At 45.1% G+C, this 16342-nt stretch overlaps 1 protein-coding gene across 1 annotated transcript in view; it reads right to left on the minus strand.

Annotated features, from left to right (window-relative positions):
• Window positions 1-16342, minus strand: part of DROSHA (drosha ribonuclease III) — a 168150-nt gene that overhangs the window by 67154 nt on the left and 84654 nt on the right. Inside the window, exons 20-21 of the mRNA XM_056854571.1 lie at window positions 11277-11376; window positions 3238-3340 (exon numbers count right to left, since the gene is read on the minus strand). Of these exons, the coding sequence (XP_056710549.1) occupies window positions 3238-3340; window positions 11277-11376 (203 nt within the window). The remainder of the gene's footprint in view (window positions 1-3237; window positions 3341-11276; window positions 11377-16342) is intronic.

The raw sequence follows: 16342 nt of genomic DNA on the forward strand, positions 1-16342 counted from the left end.
CATGCTCCTCTGGTCCTGGAGAGAATAGGTATGCATCATTACCAGTATCCATTTTGACTAGTAGCCATGGATAACCCTAACCTCCATGAACATGTCCACTCCCCTCTTAAAGCCTTCCATGTTTCCCCTCTTAAAGCCTTCCAGCCATCACCACATCCTGGGGCAGGGAGTTTCACCATTTAACTATGCATTGTGTGAAGAAATGCTTCCTTTTATCTGTTTTGAATCTCTCACCCCCCAGCTTCAGCAGATGACCCTGAGTTCTGGTATTTCTTCATGCTTTTTTATTCTGACCACGTTTGAATTTCCTTTTTAGCTGGATAAACTCAATGTATGATTGGGAGCTGTTGGTTCTCCTCAATTTACGACGAACTTGGGATATTTGACATTTTAGAGATCGACATTCATTATCAAACCAGTTATTACTACCAGACAAAAATTGTTACTTAATCACACGAGTTCCTAGAAAGGACTTTTTTCAATAGTCCCATGACCTTATCCAGCATTCCCAGAAGGAACTCTGGGTAAGCAACCTGATGTGCAATGGACTCCAAAGGATCTGGAGAGTCTAAAAGAGCAGCCACTTTTCCTTTCACATCTGCCTTCCATCAGACCCACCAAGGAGAGAGTGCCTGAAGCAATGAACAACCAACGTGGTTCCTGAGATGGTGGGAGCTGTACATCTTCCTGACTTAATGCCCTCTGAGACCAAGGAACTGAGTGGCTTCATTGGAACTGATCACTATGAATACACTTTAGCCCATTGGGTTTGACGACTTGGTGTGATCCCGAGTCACCTAATTTGGGACAAGGCCAGGACCGGGCCTTTCTCTCCTTCCTTTCTTCTCTAGTCTTTAAACTCCTTGCAGCGTTTTACCATTGTTCTCTTAGACCTCAGATGTTTCACTTGATTTGAAATTATGTTTTGGTGTCTGATGTGTAATTTATCCCCCATGTTTCCCCTTTTACTTGCCAGATGATATCGCGTTTAATCTCAGCCCCATTTCTCGACAACGTTGCTATGATAATCTTGTTCCAATTTCTTGCAACACATCTTTATTTTCTTGTGCTTTATTAAACTGTCGGTTCTGAAGCTAATAAGGCTGTTGTACTTAATGATCTTGCTATCGCTTATCTTTTTTCTTGCTTTGCTCTTACTGAATCATGGATTTCCTCATTAGATACTGTTACTCTTGCTGCGATTTCATCTCATCCGTTTTCTTTATTCCCCACACCGTTCAGCCAATTAGTTGCAGGTTTGTACGTAGGGTCCTTCTCCTATGGCTGAGTCCTTCTGTATCTCTTCCGTCTCCTTATTCTTCTCCTGAGTATTGAATAGTTAGGATTTTTTGAGATTTTAACTTCTGCGTAGCCATCTTATATTTTATCTTGGTCTGAATTTTCTTTCTTTCTTTTCTCGTCTCTTCATTTCCTATTGTTTTAGGGAGATATTTTATCAGCCATCTTGATTTTGGTAACCAATCTCACATCCAAAACTTTAGTTCACTACTTACATCTTTGTAGTTCCTCTTCCCTGCCATTCGTTAGGCCGGACACATTCTTGATTTCTTTACAAAACCAAGTTGCACTTATGTGTGACTGCGGTCCACTGGGTGTCTGCTGGGAACTGCACAGGCCAGCCACGGGGAATTGGGGTTGATTTCCAACTGGAACTTTTCTTATATCCCTTCCCTTCTTCTTCAAAAACCACCAATTATCCTTCTGATGATTGTATTACTAAGCAGCAAGTCCCACAGAATCGAGTGGAACATATACCAAGTAAGCTTCAGAGGGCAGCTGGCCATGTCGGTCTGAAGGAGGACAGCTGGATTCGAGACCAGCAGCACTTTGGAGGCCAACAAGATTTTCGGGGTGTGAGCTTTTAAAAGTCAAAGCTCCTTTAATCAGATACAAGGAATCTCGAAAGCTCATATCTGACAAAGTGCGCTCTGACTCTCAAAAGCTCAGACCCTGAAAATCTGGATAGTCTCTAATGTGCTGCTGGACGTGAATGTAAATATACCAAGTAAGTACATATAAACTGTAGCCCTCAGATTACACCCCAATACAGCAGTTTATAGATGCAGTACAACATACATTCTAAGAGATCACAACATTTAAATTTGTTTTTATAGCAGGTTAATACAGTTCCTCACTTTGAACCTAAGTACTGTCTTGCTGGATTTGACTGAGGATCCAGTTAAACTTTTCATTTATCTATTTACGTCATTTATACCCACCTTTCTCCCAAATGTAGACCTAAATGGGCTTACATCATTCCCCTCTCCTCCATTTTATCCTCACAACAACCCTGTGAGGTAGGCTTGGCTGAGGGTGTGCTATTGGCCCAAGGTCACCCAGCAGAGTAAGGATTTAGAACCTGTGACGCCCACGATTCTAATTCAACACTCTAACCACTACTCTACACTGGCTCTACCTTCTGGGTTGGATTCTATGAATCCATTCTGTCAACAGTGGAAACTTCTGCTGTGGAAGAAACCTTCCGCCACCAGAACAGTCTTCCACTGGAAGATGGGTTTGCTACTAGCATAACAGAGACACAGAATCCAGTCCTCTGGCTCTGACAGTAGCCTGCCAAATGCCTTTTGGAAGCAATCTAAAGGCACGCAGCAGGACAACAAAACAACTGGTGTTACCTGTTTACCCCCCAGCATTTGGCAATAAAAGATATACAATCCCTGAACATGGAAGCTCCATTTTACAGCCATGGCTAATAGCCATTCACATACCTAGTTTTACTTAATTTGCCCACTGGTCATCTGCACATCTTACAGCAGTGAATTTCACTAGTTGTTTATGTGTTGTGTGTGGGGGGGAAACACCAGTTTGTCTGTCATGTAACCCTGAGCTCTACTATTAAAGGAGAATAAAATTGCTTGTGTGCAGCTAAATGGCATGTCAATCTAAACCATTGAACTGTGGAATTTGGTGGATTCATTTCCATGGGTTGGAATAAGGGTTAAAAACTACCCACGCTGTTCTTTGAAAACTAGGAAATGACTAGATGCAGAAGTCACATACGTTTCCTCATTGCCTGCTTATTTACCCCATATCGGCCTCCTTACTCAGGAAGTTTGTCTGCCTTCCCACAGTACCATTTGGAGGTCCAGGGGTCCAAGATCGCAGACGGTATAGGTGGCCCCCTTGACCTAGTTAGAGTTTCTGTCTGTCTGTCTGTCTCTCTCACACACACAAAATGCAGAGCAGGGGTTTTACCTATCAGTGCTTCAAAGCAGTTGGCCATGGCGTGGCGCAGATCCGATTCTCGGCAAAGATCAGGCCCGTGAGCATAAAGCATAAATCGATCCAGCTCCAGTTTCTACAAAACACCAAGGCATTTCTTGTCAAAAAGAGGACAGACTACACACACACACACTACAGAAAAACTCCTTAATGGCACAGACAACACGTTAGGAAAGCTACAGGCAACTTGTTCGGCACTGAAGGTCAGCTGGAAACACAACACGAGCTGGAGAGCTCTGGCTAATTGACTTATTTACTTCCACAACGTTTTGTGGGAACTAAGCGCACGCTCAACCACATGACAAAGGTGCTGTGTGTAGTTGACAAAGTGAATATTTTCAAACTGGCATCTTCAGGAATGAGAGTAAGTTTAGCCCAATTAACACATCTTTGAATACGGACAAGGACCTCGTGAGTCAAAATACAAAGAATATCACCATTCTCACTGACCTCCTGAGTTCTGATCTTTTAAACACTATGCAGGCATTTTTTTGCTTTTACCTGTTGGTGGCTGGGATCGTGCCAGCCTGCCTCTCACCCTGCACGTGTTGAGCCTGACTCTAAGGCCCTGCTGGTGTGTCCAGGGATGTGGAGGGCCATGTTGAAATCCAACACATGGAGATGCCAACGGAAGTCTGATCCCCACGGGACTGTGAGCGCACACACACAAAGAAGTAAGGATTGGCAGAAGGGGCCCAAACGTATGAACAGGAAGTCCAACATGCAAGACCAGGATGGATATTATGATCCCAACTCTGAGTCCAAACTGTGAAAGACATGCTGCTCATGTGAAACTGACTTTCTCTTAGTGGTTTTCTACACATACGTTTAGTAGAATCATAGTTAGAGGGAGCCATAAAGGCCATCTAGTCCTACCTCCTGCTCAATACAGGATCAATAAAGCATCCCTGAGAAGTGATTGTCCAGCCACTGCTTAAAGACGGCCAGTAATTTTTATTCTTCCAGGAGCTCCGTGCAGGGTAGCTCTTCCTTTCTCCAGAATACTTTGTTCCTTTCTCAGAATTTACCAGTTTCTTATTTTATGGCAGTTAATGTAAATGATGGCTCCCTCACAAAAGAGGAGAGTGTAACCAAAGTCAGAAATGGGTCTGCAAACCATGATTATGAAGGAATCTGGTTTGCGGAAACCATGGCTTGCATCAGCACACCTAACAGGAGACCATGGTTAATGTCAAGGATGGAGAGGGAAAAAATCTCCCTAGAGAGAAGGAGTAGGACCGTGGATTCCCAGGGTAGGCTTCTGCTTTGCAAATCACATTTTGCAAAGAGCCAGAATTATTGTCTGCTCTGCACCCTGGCTGCTTTGTTGATTAAGTTGAGGGTGGCAGGACAAATGGGAGGATTTCTCTTGCAATCTTGGTAAAAAATAATAATTGTATTTTATACATTTGTTTTGTGTTTTCCATGGAAAGTACACAAAATGGAAGACAAAAAAGCACCTGGGAAATTAGCAAAACCCCCAAAGACAATCCTCCTCTTCTCCAAAGAAGTCTTTAGTATTTCTCTCCATATTAACTACGCGCAGCAAAGTCGAACATGGCTAGTATGTTACTCCACAGCTCCACCTAGCTTTTCCTTTGCTGTTCACATCAGGTTGTTTGCTAATTTTCTTCAAGCCTAAAAATCAGAGGTATTATGTAATTGCCTGCTAATTCTGGGGTGGACTCCAGAGTTATTACACTTTTCCTGATTGCGTTCATCCAACTTGGTAGAATGCCACTGAAGAGTTTTAAAGGCAAGAAAAAGAGGGCGGCAGAGAGGCAGAGAGAGAGATTTGCACATTTTGCAGTACATTTGTATGCACCAGAAGCCTTCCTTTCAGAAGCAGCATAGATTACTACCCACTTCATTCCCCCAGAGAGTATTTAATGGGCGAGACTGTGGGAATGAAGCATATCTGAGATCGATGTTCTTAGTAAAATTTAGAATTTTTAAAACAGCACTAAATTGTCAATGAAAGGCAGGGAAAAAACCCCCTACATACCTACATACTGCACAACATAAAGAACACAATCTATTAAGCTCCATGGCAATTATACATGGAGTCAAGCTACCTCTGAGTGTTTAGAATTTTGTGAGCTTCAAACTGAATTTCCTATGGGTTATTTTGGGCTTTGAAGTCATACTGCTCAACCCCCCACCCCACCACTTTTGCCAGTGCTCAAGGCTGCTGCAGGATTTAAGGGATCGACTGAAACTTTAGACTGAAATCAACAAATATAGTAAACTAGAACTGGTCTACTTTGTTTACAAAACTCATAAAATCTGGATTGACCCAAAAAACAACAACGTATTTTGTGCAGTGTTTAGTGGGTTTCGTTTTGCACAAAATTTTGTTTTTAAAAAACGAATTAAACCAACATCTGGGTCAATACAGAGGAGAAAGGCTTAGGTGTCATTAGAGTGTTCACCCAGAAGGTTCTTAAAGTGAGGCTGAACGATGCACTGGCTCAGAGAATCAGCATGGTGTAAAAGTCTGGGAAAGCAAGCTTCAAATCCCCACTCAGCCATGGGTAACATCACTTTCCTTTCCTCAGCTGAATGTTTTTGGAGGGCTGCCTTTCAAGCCTCCTTGAAGAAGGCTGCTGAGAGGATAAAATGGGGAGCCATGTTTGCTGCTCTGAGTTCCCTGGAGAAGGGTGGGACAAAAATATACTAGATAGCTTCCCCTGCCCTGGTTGGCCCAGGATACCCTGATCTAAAGAAGCTAAGCATGGTCAGCCCTGGTTAGTACTTGGATGGGAGACCACCAGAGGCGTGGTGGCACTTTCTACCACCAGATAGCCTCCAGAAAAAAGAAAGGCATCTGCCTTTCCCCAGAGGCCAAAACAGCACCCCATTGTTTGAGACGGCATCTTTATCACTTTCCCATGCCTGTATTTATGGGCTTCACTGCAACTGCCAACACACAGGGTCCTGGGCATTTTTTCATGGCTTACTGATTCAGAGGGCAGCTGCTTTCCCCTTACAGCGTTCAGAGACAATAGATACCACCAGAGAGGAGGAAAGAGGCTAAAGACAACAGTAAAAGGATACTAAAAGCTAGATGCATGTGGCAGCAGCTCACTGGTGAAGTTTGGGTATCTTAACAGTCCTTGTTCCTGATTACCGAGGTAGCAGCTGTGGTAAAGAGCACCTTTTCCCAGTATCAAATATGCCGGCTGAGATTCTTCCTGAAGAAAACTGATCTAGTAGTTGGGGGAACATACCACTTCTTCTGGGCCAGCCTCTTCCAGCTCTCTCCATCACTGTGATCTTCTACTCCTTTTGGGGGAAGGCCACATTAGCCCAAGGCTTTGCAGTCCAACAAAGTACCACCAAGGACAGAGAGTGGACAGCCGGCCCTCGCCCACTCCAAAGCACTGGTGGCGGAGAGGCCCATCTACAGAACTGCCCACAGCTCAGTTCAAGCTGGCGCCTCGCATCCCATCTGCATGGCCTCGGCAAGTATATGACAGCCCCCTAGGTTCTTCCAGAGTAAGCCTGATTGCTGTCTTGATTCAGGTTTCATTCATTCAAACAGATGAGGACAACTCCCTTAAAGAGCCCGTGAGGTCCCAGACCTTGGAGGAAAGGGGTATTCATGGCTACTAGTTAAAATGGATACTAGTCATGATGCATACCTATTCTCTCCAGGATCAGAGGAGTATGCTTATTATCTTAGGTGCTGTGGAACACAGGCAGTACGGTGCTGCTGCAGTCGTCTTGTTTGGGGGCTTCCTAGAGGCACCTGGTTGGCCACTGTGTGAGCAGACTGCTGGACTTGACAGGCCTTGGTCTGATCCAGCAGGGCTTTTCTTATGTTCTTGCCCTTAGAGGAAGACGCTATCACCAGAGAGTGCATCTCCCTGGCTTACGACAGCCAGCATCTCCTGTCAGTCTCAAAGGTTAATGCCTTTTTTTGCTACAGTGGCCACTATGTACACAACACTCTTCACTAACGAATCCATTGCATGCATAGGTAGGACAGTGACTTGCGATCTGGCCTCCACCTTGGTGAGGCACTACCAACTACACAAGTTTGTCTAGGCTGTGGCTACTTTTGACAGAAATCTTTAAAAAGTAGTTCCTTAATTCCTCTCCTTTCAGTTTTTTCCCCACCCGGGATAATACCACTTTTCACCTTCCCATACAAGTATACCTTCCTCCACTGATGGCAAATGAAACACTGGACTTACTGTGAAGGTTTCTTCTCATCAGTGGACTGGAAGGTATCCTTGTATGGGATACTGAAAAGCTGTATTATCCTGGGTGGGGAAAAAACTGAAAGGAGAGGAATTAAGCGCCCTAGTTGATGGGCAAGGAATCGGAAAGGAACTCCCTAAGTCAAAAGGGACACTATTAGGTTTTTCTCTCACCTGTTTTTCAGCCTTATAGTATCTCCACTTACAGGTCTTCAAGGAGAATTCTCTTATTTGATTGTGATACTAGAGGTGGATCTGACTCCACCAGAAGCTTGGCAACACATGAACTGGGCAAGTGGAGCGCCTCCTCAGGACAGTGGAAGCCTCTGCAACAAATCTGCACACGCCCTGCCCACAAAACAAGAAGGGGGCACAACCAATGCAAGGATGCCGTCCTTCACTGATGGAGAACTGAATTTATGAAATACAGATGACTAAGAAGGGAGAGAATACAAAACTGCCTCCGCTATCGTAACATCTTGCAAGACGTCTGAATGACGATGACCCCAATGCAAACATTTGTTGGACATTACTGGGTGAAAGAACTGATACGATAAAAGAGAGGAGACTTGGCTCCAAACAAAACGCAAGGAGAAAACCGTGAGGCATGCCTCTCCTGAAGTGTAAGTGGCACCGGTTAAAGAAATATAAATTGAAAGATCAATCATAAACCCTCAGGGCAGCAAGCAAGTCTAATGTTCTATGTTTTCAGCAGTATCTAGCTCATCAATTAATCTTTCAGTAGGTAAACACAAGACAGGCTTTGCTTTATGGTTGTGGTTTGCAGAAATGCTGGCAGGGAGCCCTTTTTAAACACAGTGAACTACCAGCTATATGTACAGGCCAGAGAACAAAATGATTCTGTTCATACATCCTCTGCGGCATTAAACGAACAGTTCCCCAACAGGCTGGGCTGGGTTTCCAGAAGCCACTGGCGGGCACGAGGAACAGTGTACCCCTCCCCTCCGCACTCTACCTTTTCTCCCATTTTCACCCAGCCTCTGCAGAGGGTGTGGGCGCAGGGTGGGGATCCTGATCGTGGTACTTAAAGATGGTGCTGTGAGTACCAAAAATTGTGATCCAAGCACTTGTCCATGGCTACTAGTCAAAATCGATACTAGTCATGATGCATACTTATTCTCTCTCTAGTATCAGAGGAGCATGCCTATTATATTAGGTGCTGTGGAACACAGGCAGGATGGTGCTGCGGCAGCAGTCTTGTTTGTGGATTTCCTAGAGGCACCTGGTTGGCCACTGTGTGAACAGACTGCTGGACTCAATGGGCCTTGGTCTGACGCAGCAGGGCTTTTCTTATGTTCTTACGATGGTTCTCTAAGCACTGGAACCCAGAAGTACATTCTTCTGGGATCAGAGAAGTGATCCAGCCACTTAAGAGAGAGCTGAAGAGCTCTGAGAGCATTATACCTGGCTGGACTGCTTATCTGAAGCCCCCCAGGTTGGGATTTGATCTAATGACCAGACCTAGCAAATGGGGGCCCCAATGTGACTGGGAAAAACTAACTGGATTTCACAATCATCCCTACTGGAGAAAAAACAACAACAGTGTACCCTTTTAGATCCCAGCCAGCCAGGACAGATCTCTGTACTCCAGTATTTCACTACTGCAAGGTTTTATAAGTATTTTTAACCTCCTTATTTACTGTTATTTTATTTTTATTTTTTGCCGTCAAGTCACAGCTGACTTATGGCAACCCAGTAAGGTTTTCCAGGCAAGGGACAGTTCAGAGCTGGTTTGCCATTGCCTGCCTCTGCATCATAACCCTGGTATTCCTCGGAGGTCTCCCATCCAAATACTTGCCAGGGTCGAGGCTGAGAGTGTGTGACTGGCCCAAGGTCACACAACAAGTTTCCATGGCAGAGAGGGGATTCGAACCTGGGTTTCCCAGATCCTGGACAGACACCTTAACCACTACACCACGCTGGTTCTCATACTGTTATTAATCTATGATAAAAGTAGATTATTTATGTAGAAAAGCGTACAACCCGCTTTGGACAGAAGTTCCCAAAATGAACTGCAAATTGCACTCTATGATAAAAACAGGATAAACTGATACAGTCAATAATACAGTTTAAAGAGAATAAAATCCCAACATATCCAAGCACCAAAAGCCTTCCTAAAAACAAAGAGTTGATCCACCAATCGAGAGCAGAGCTTTGCTTGCAGAATGGATATTTCCTACCTCCCCCCTTTCACTTCAGCCCACGGTGCCCCAGCACAAACACTGTTCCTGGGTTCTGGGGACAAAAGTTGCCCCCCCAGACACTCCCCCAAAGCCCCTCTACCAGAAGAAGACAAAAGTAGGGATACAACTCAGGAAAGATCCTGAATCCCCCAATTCTCACCAGGCAGTTGGTTCCGTGAACTTGGGCCCGCGATGCCGTTTTTGAGTTGGAGTGATCAGAAGTGTACGTAATATTCCAAATGCAGCCATGCCACAGATCTATACAAAGGCATCACGACACCAGACGTTTTATTTGCAGTATCTTTTAAATAACTGCAAGCAGGAAATCTGACTTTTACGCCACTGCTGCCCTCCAAGTTGATATTTTGTTGGAGCTGTCCACCACAACTCCCGTATCTTTTTTTCTGGTCAATCACCATCAGTTTGGTCTCCATTGGTGCATATTTAAAATCAACAACTTTTTTCACCACAACTGACACTGAGCCTTATTTGCCACATTATTTGCTCACTCACCCTCTGAGCTCTATACAATCTTCTACAATCCACTAATCTTCATCACCCTAAATGATTTTATCTGCCAGCAAGGTCACTTCACTGCTCAGCTCCAATTCGAGCTAATTTATGAACAAATTAAATAATCCTAATATAGACCCAGGAGGGAAGGTGGCATGGTATAGCCCAATCTCGTCACATCTCCGAAGCTAAGCAGGGACGGTACTTGGATGGGAGACCACCAAGGAGGACTTTGCAGAGGAAGGCAATGGCAAACCACCTCTGCTTCTCACTTTATTTATTTATTTATTTTTAGACATATATGCCGCTCTCTATCCTGGCCAAAGCCGGGTTCAGAGCTGCTTGAAAGCCCCTTGCTGGGGTCGCCATAAGTTGGCTGCAACTTGATGGCCCTTTACACACACAATACAGACCCATCCTGACCTGGGTAGTCCAGGCTAGCCTCATCCCATCAGATCTCGGAAGCTAAGCAGGGTCAGTCCTGGTTAGTACTTAGATGGGAGACCACCAAGGAAATCTAGGGTTGCTACACAGAAGCAGGCAATAACAAACCACCTCTGAACGTCTCTTGCTTTGAAAACCGTACAGAGTCACCATAAGTTAACTGCAACTTAACACCACAAAAACAAAAACAAAAAACCAAACCAAATGGGAGACCCTACTGCATACTTCCTTTCTTGTGAGAACTGTCCATTTACTCCCACTTCCTGCTTTTCTACTATTTAACCCATCCTCTCATGCCACGACTTCTATATTTGCTCAAAAGCTTTTGGTGAGGGGCTGCCAAGGTCTAAAGGATCACACTCAACCATACGCTCATTAAAGACTTTCACAAGGTCAGTGAGGCACGGCTTCTCTTTGGAGAAGCCGTGCTGGTTCTTCCTCAGTAGGGCTCGTTCTTCTACATGTTTACGTCTATCTTTAAATAACCAAGATACCTCAGAAGGCTTGTTGAGTATGAGAAACCTGCTGCCTTTCCATAATAAATATACTGGCATGAACAGTTCAGCCTCATTGGCAACCAGTTTGTCACTACGCCACATGTCTACTAGCTAATTCAAAGTGTTAATATATAAAGAATTGCACCTACCTTAGCCAGCATGGCAAGATGCTGGTTTTGAACAATGGCAGTGCGGTATGTGGCTAATCCTCCTTCCTCTAAGCTTGGAAATAGGTAGTACAAGTGGACGCTGAAAACAAATTACAAAACCACATTACAACCTGAAAATGCTTTCAACAGCTGATACCTCTAGCAGGCCCTTTCACCAACTAGAAGAGTCACCAAACTTTTCTGATGCACAATATTGCTCTCTACCAGTGAGACAACAGCCTATCCAGACCTCATACTGGAACCCCTTTAACACGGCATTATGCCCTGCAGTTCTGGTAACTTTTGGATGCAAGGAGTGACATAAATGAGACCAATGTTGTAGTTACTTCCTAAGTGATGGGTGATCCTGGGGGATGCTTGTACGGGAAGAAGCTATTTCTTCCCACCCATATGCAACATGCAGCCAACCATTCCAGGAGCAGTCTGGGGAGAACCCCTGGGGAAGCAGCTCTCCCGCTCCTGCAGTAATTTATGAACTTGTATAACAGCTTCTGTTTCGAGAAGTTTCACGTGTAGGAATCTTTTTTACTCTGTAGACTAAAATAAAATTTTGAAATTACGGAGCCTGGCTAAATATCTGTTGATACAAAGCCAGTAAGACCTCATACTGAGGAACGGGTTCCATCATTTCTTGCATTCACACCTCTGAGCTCCTCCAATGAACCTGGAGAAGTTGGTTAGCTTTCCAATAACCCTGTGAGGTTGGTGCAGCTAAGAGATCTTGGCAAGCCCAGTGTAGCCCTCTGCAAGCTGAGAAAGAGGAAGAGTTAAAATAAATGGTCCAAAAAAGCTTATGACTCAATTAACTCATATATTATTAGCTGGAATGGCCTCGGGCATTTTAAGTACTTGAATTTTCTAGTCCTTAATTCTCTAATAAGGGTAGACCTGAGCATAATAGAAGTAGAAAACTCTGAAGGAGTGAATTAATATAAACCGACAGAGACTCACAGACCTTAAGCTAATCGCACTTACTCGGAACCAAATCTCCCCAAACTCATAAGGCTACGAATGCTTACTTCAGAAACAGGCCCCACCAAGTTCAGTGGGACTGACTCCCCATGTAAGTGTGCAGAGAATTAAAGCCCCAAGTGGCACTTCCTTCTAAGTACTCCTGCGTAGGATCTAGCAGTTAGTCTGTCCGAGGTGTTCAGCTCAATTCACGCCAAATCGCATCAGGAGGGCGAGGTGTTTGTGGTTGCCAATTTTCAAGCCGCAAAGAGATTGCACGCAAAAAGAATCCACTGTGGAAGTTTACCATACATCTAAATATGAAGAGAGCTTGTTTTTTGAGCATTAAATAAACCTGCTGTCCTTCAGCAACTGTTATTTTTAAGGGATAAGAGCCCGTATATACATTTTAACGCAAAAAAACAGAAAACAAAAAGAAGCCACTCATCCAAAATAGAGACAGGAAGGCAAAGGATACATCAGCGCTACCTTTCTTTTCTTTATCTGTAAAATCTGGCTTCCAATGAGGCAACTACTTTTCCCATTACAAGTGGTCACACCTGAGAACTGGAAATGGGTTGCAAAAGTGCCAGCCGGTTTTTCTTTTTTAAAATATTGCCATCTGTCACAAATGACTCTTATCAAGAAAATGGCTGCTGTTTGTACTAGGCTATAAAAAGTCAATTTTATGTTATTTTTGTAGGGTCCCCCCCCCCATTTGTTTATAGACACATCCGTAGAGGAAAAATTGGAGCAATTTTCCATTAACCGGGAATATTTTAGTGATTTATTTTTTTAAAATTGCTTATATACAAACTTGGCCGTGTAATTACCTAAAGAAAGGTAGAACGCCTGGCGTACCTTGTCAGGTTTAATGACTAATAACCCTGTACTTGGAGAGGGGGGATATATTCAAGTATACGGACAATCACACCTCTCACTTGAGATTATAGGCAGAAAGCTCAAGGAACTCCATGACAAGAAGATGGCACATTCTAAAATGATGCATTCTTTTTTATTTGCTGGATATAAACTTTGAAACATTTGGTCCTATACTCAAAGCCATTTTCTAGAGCAGTTATGAACAACTTTAAATCACATCTGACAGGACAGAGACATCAGCTTTTAATCTTGCTATATTACACTTTAAGGCCTCTTTGTGGTACGAAACTCCCCAAGTATACAAGGACATGCAATTTCCCCAGCTGTGGCTAGGCCAGACTGCAAAACAAAGATTGCCCATGAACATCTTTCTTTTCAACATCCCACAGAACTTTATAGAGCCGAAGCTCATTAATTGCTGTCACTGACCAATGAATAGATTAGGAGAGTAGTGGAATTAATTGGAGTGGGAAACAGATAGTTGGGCATAGTAGTTACGGAAGAAGCATGGCTGCCACTGAAAGAAGCACCCCACACATTTCTTTACCCTCTCCACCCTTAGCATTGTTTTCTATTACAAAACATGCATCATGGCTGTCAATGTATTATGTATCATGGGTAACACCAAGAGGTCAGAGGTGCAGTTAACAGCTAACTCCTTTATTAACAGTAACACTCTGCAACAGTAACAGTAACTGACTGAACTGAGAATTCTGGCTCCCCGCCTGCTTATATACTGTCACAGTGCCCGCCTTCTTTCTCCCCCCCCCACTCTCGTGATTGGGTGGCTCAACGGCGGGCCGACAGGCTCTTGCTTCGTATTCCATTCCTTCCTGCTTACTACACATCATATTCAACCAATACATAACACCCCTTCCTCCCAGGATTAATACTAGTCGGTCAACACACGTAGTCCTCAAGGTAGCTAGGGCGAGTTCGAGCTCTCCCTGAACGACAGACCTCTGGGCTGGGGCTTCGAGGCCTGTCGATCAGCATCGTAGCGTCTGGCTGCGCCGTCGGGCATCGCCCCGGACTGCGGCTTAGTTCCCCCGGTATCTGCTCCTCTTCACTGGAGACAGGAGTTTCCAGAACCTCAGCTTGGCCATGCTCCGTACCGCTCTCCCTTGCTGCCCGAACACCGTCGGAGACAGCCCGGTCCCAAAGCCGGCGCCGCAGCTGGTCGATGTGACGCCTGAGTACATGGCCCTCCGGGGTCACGACCCAGTAAGACACAGGTCTGGTCACATCCCGGACGGTTACGGGAAACCAGGCAGGGGCCCGGGCCATAGTTCCAGGTGAACACAGCATCCCCCATAGCAACCACCCTTGGGGCGGCTGTGTCGACCCTCACCGGGTGACGCTCTGTTGTAAGGTCTGGGTGTATGCGATCGAGGAGTGACTTTAGTCGGCGCCCCATCAGCAGCTCTGTGGGGCTCCTTCCTGTGGCAGTGCATGGAGGGATGCGCTGGGACAGCAGGTAGTCTTGTATCCCAGCCTTGTATCCCAGTCCCCGTGGATTGGGCGTCCCAACGCTTCTTTGGTAGATCTCACCATCCGTTCCGCTTGTCCATTGGTGGCCGGGTGGAACAGAGCTGAGGTGACATGACGGATCAGATTAGCCTGCAGGAACTCCCGGAATTCCGCGGATGTGAATGGTGATCCGTTATCGGACACGAGCGTGTCTGGCAGCCCATGAGTGGTAAACTTTACGACGACCCGTGACGTCATGGAGTGTATGGTCAACACTGTTGAAATTATAGACAAGAAAGTAAGCAGATTGTGGTGATCTAGGAGACAGCTAGTTGACAGCTGAGATCACATGACAAAGTGATGACTAATGCCAGCTCATCATGACTCTGCAGGAAAACTGGACACAACAGGTTTTTCTTGGGAGCTGGGCAGCTATCAGTGGATTGGCTGATACTGAGTCAGTATTGTATATAACTGTGTAATATCTGTACAGTGGTGTGGGGCGTATGGAGAAAGAGACTGGCGAAGCACTATGATTCACTGTATAATAAATAGCACTAATTTAAACTGTGCTTGACTCTGCCGTATTCACCTGGACTGGGTGGCTAACAAAACTAAAGAACGCCATCAGGGCTATGGGCCCAGCTCGGTTCCTCTGTGCTACACCCAGGAGGTTCTGATCGTGGTTGATACGTGGAACGTGGGCTGTGCAAACGGAGTGCAAGTGAATGTCTTCCGCGGAGTCAGACGGAGCTGGAGCTGAGGACGAGATAAGCCTGAGCAGTGAGAGCAGTGCATCAGAGGAGGAGGAGAAGAGTGATACAGAGGTTGAGTGGCAGGGAGCTGAAAGCGAAATGGCTCAAGCTGCATCGGCGTTGCTTGTGGAAAAGCTCACCTCTTCCAATTATAATATCTGGGTTCTTAGGATGGAGCATTATCTCAAGAGAGGCGTTGTGGCAATATATCTCCGACCCACCAGACCCATCGACAGCACTAGACGAGGCAAAAGACCAGAAGGCTCCTGCTATTATCGTGCTGAGTGTGTCAGATGATCAACTCATACATGTGTCTGGTAAGGTTAAAGTTAAACAAGCCTGGGGCAGTCTAAAAGAAGTTTATGTGCAGAAGACAGCTGGTTCGTTAATCACTATAACGAGATGGTTATATAGAAATGTGATGCAGCCGGGGGAGTCTGTCCGGGAGCACATAAATAAATTAACTGAGTGCTTTCAAGAGTTGGAGCTAAGGGGAAAGACTCTCCAAGAAGAAGACAAAGTCTACATTATTCTGAGCTCCTTAACAGAACAGTTCAACATGCTCATTACTGCTTTGGATGCTGTTGAAACTGATAAACTAACATTGGGGTACGTCACTGGCCGGTTGCTGGAGCAGGAGCGGAGAGTGACCTCATTGCAGACTGGGCAGCGTTCCAGGAAGGAGGGAGGAGAGGACAAGCAGCAGAGCGACACCGGCGCAGAGTGTGACAAAGCAAGAAAGCTGAGAGGAAGAGAGTTACAGTCCATGGCTCTCAGGGTTCGCAAATGTTTCCTATGTGGATCCATAAATCACCTGAAAAGGAACTGTCCTGAATATTGTCGAAGGCTTTCACGGTCAGAGTTCATTGGTTCTTGTAGGTTATCCGGGCTGTGTAACCGTGGTCTTGGAATTTTCTTTCCTGACGTTTCGCCAGCAACTGTGGCAGGCATCTTCAGAGTAGTAACACTGAAGTGTTACTACTCTGA

This window comes from Euleptes europaea, chromosome 8, assembly GCF_029931775.1.
Source record: "Euleptes europaea isolate rEulEur1 chromosome 8, rEulEur1.hap1, whole genome shotgun sequence".
Lineage (NCBI taxonomy): Eukaryota > Metazoa > Chordata > Lepidosauria > Squamata > Sphaerodactylidae > Euleptes > Euleptes europaea.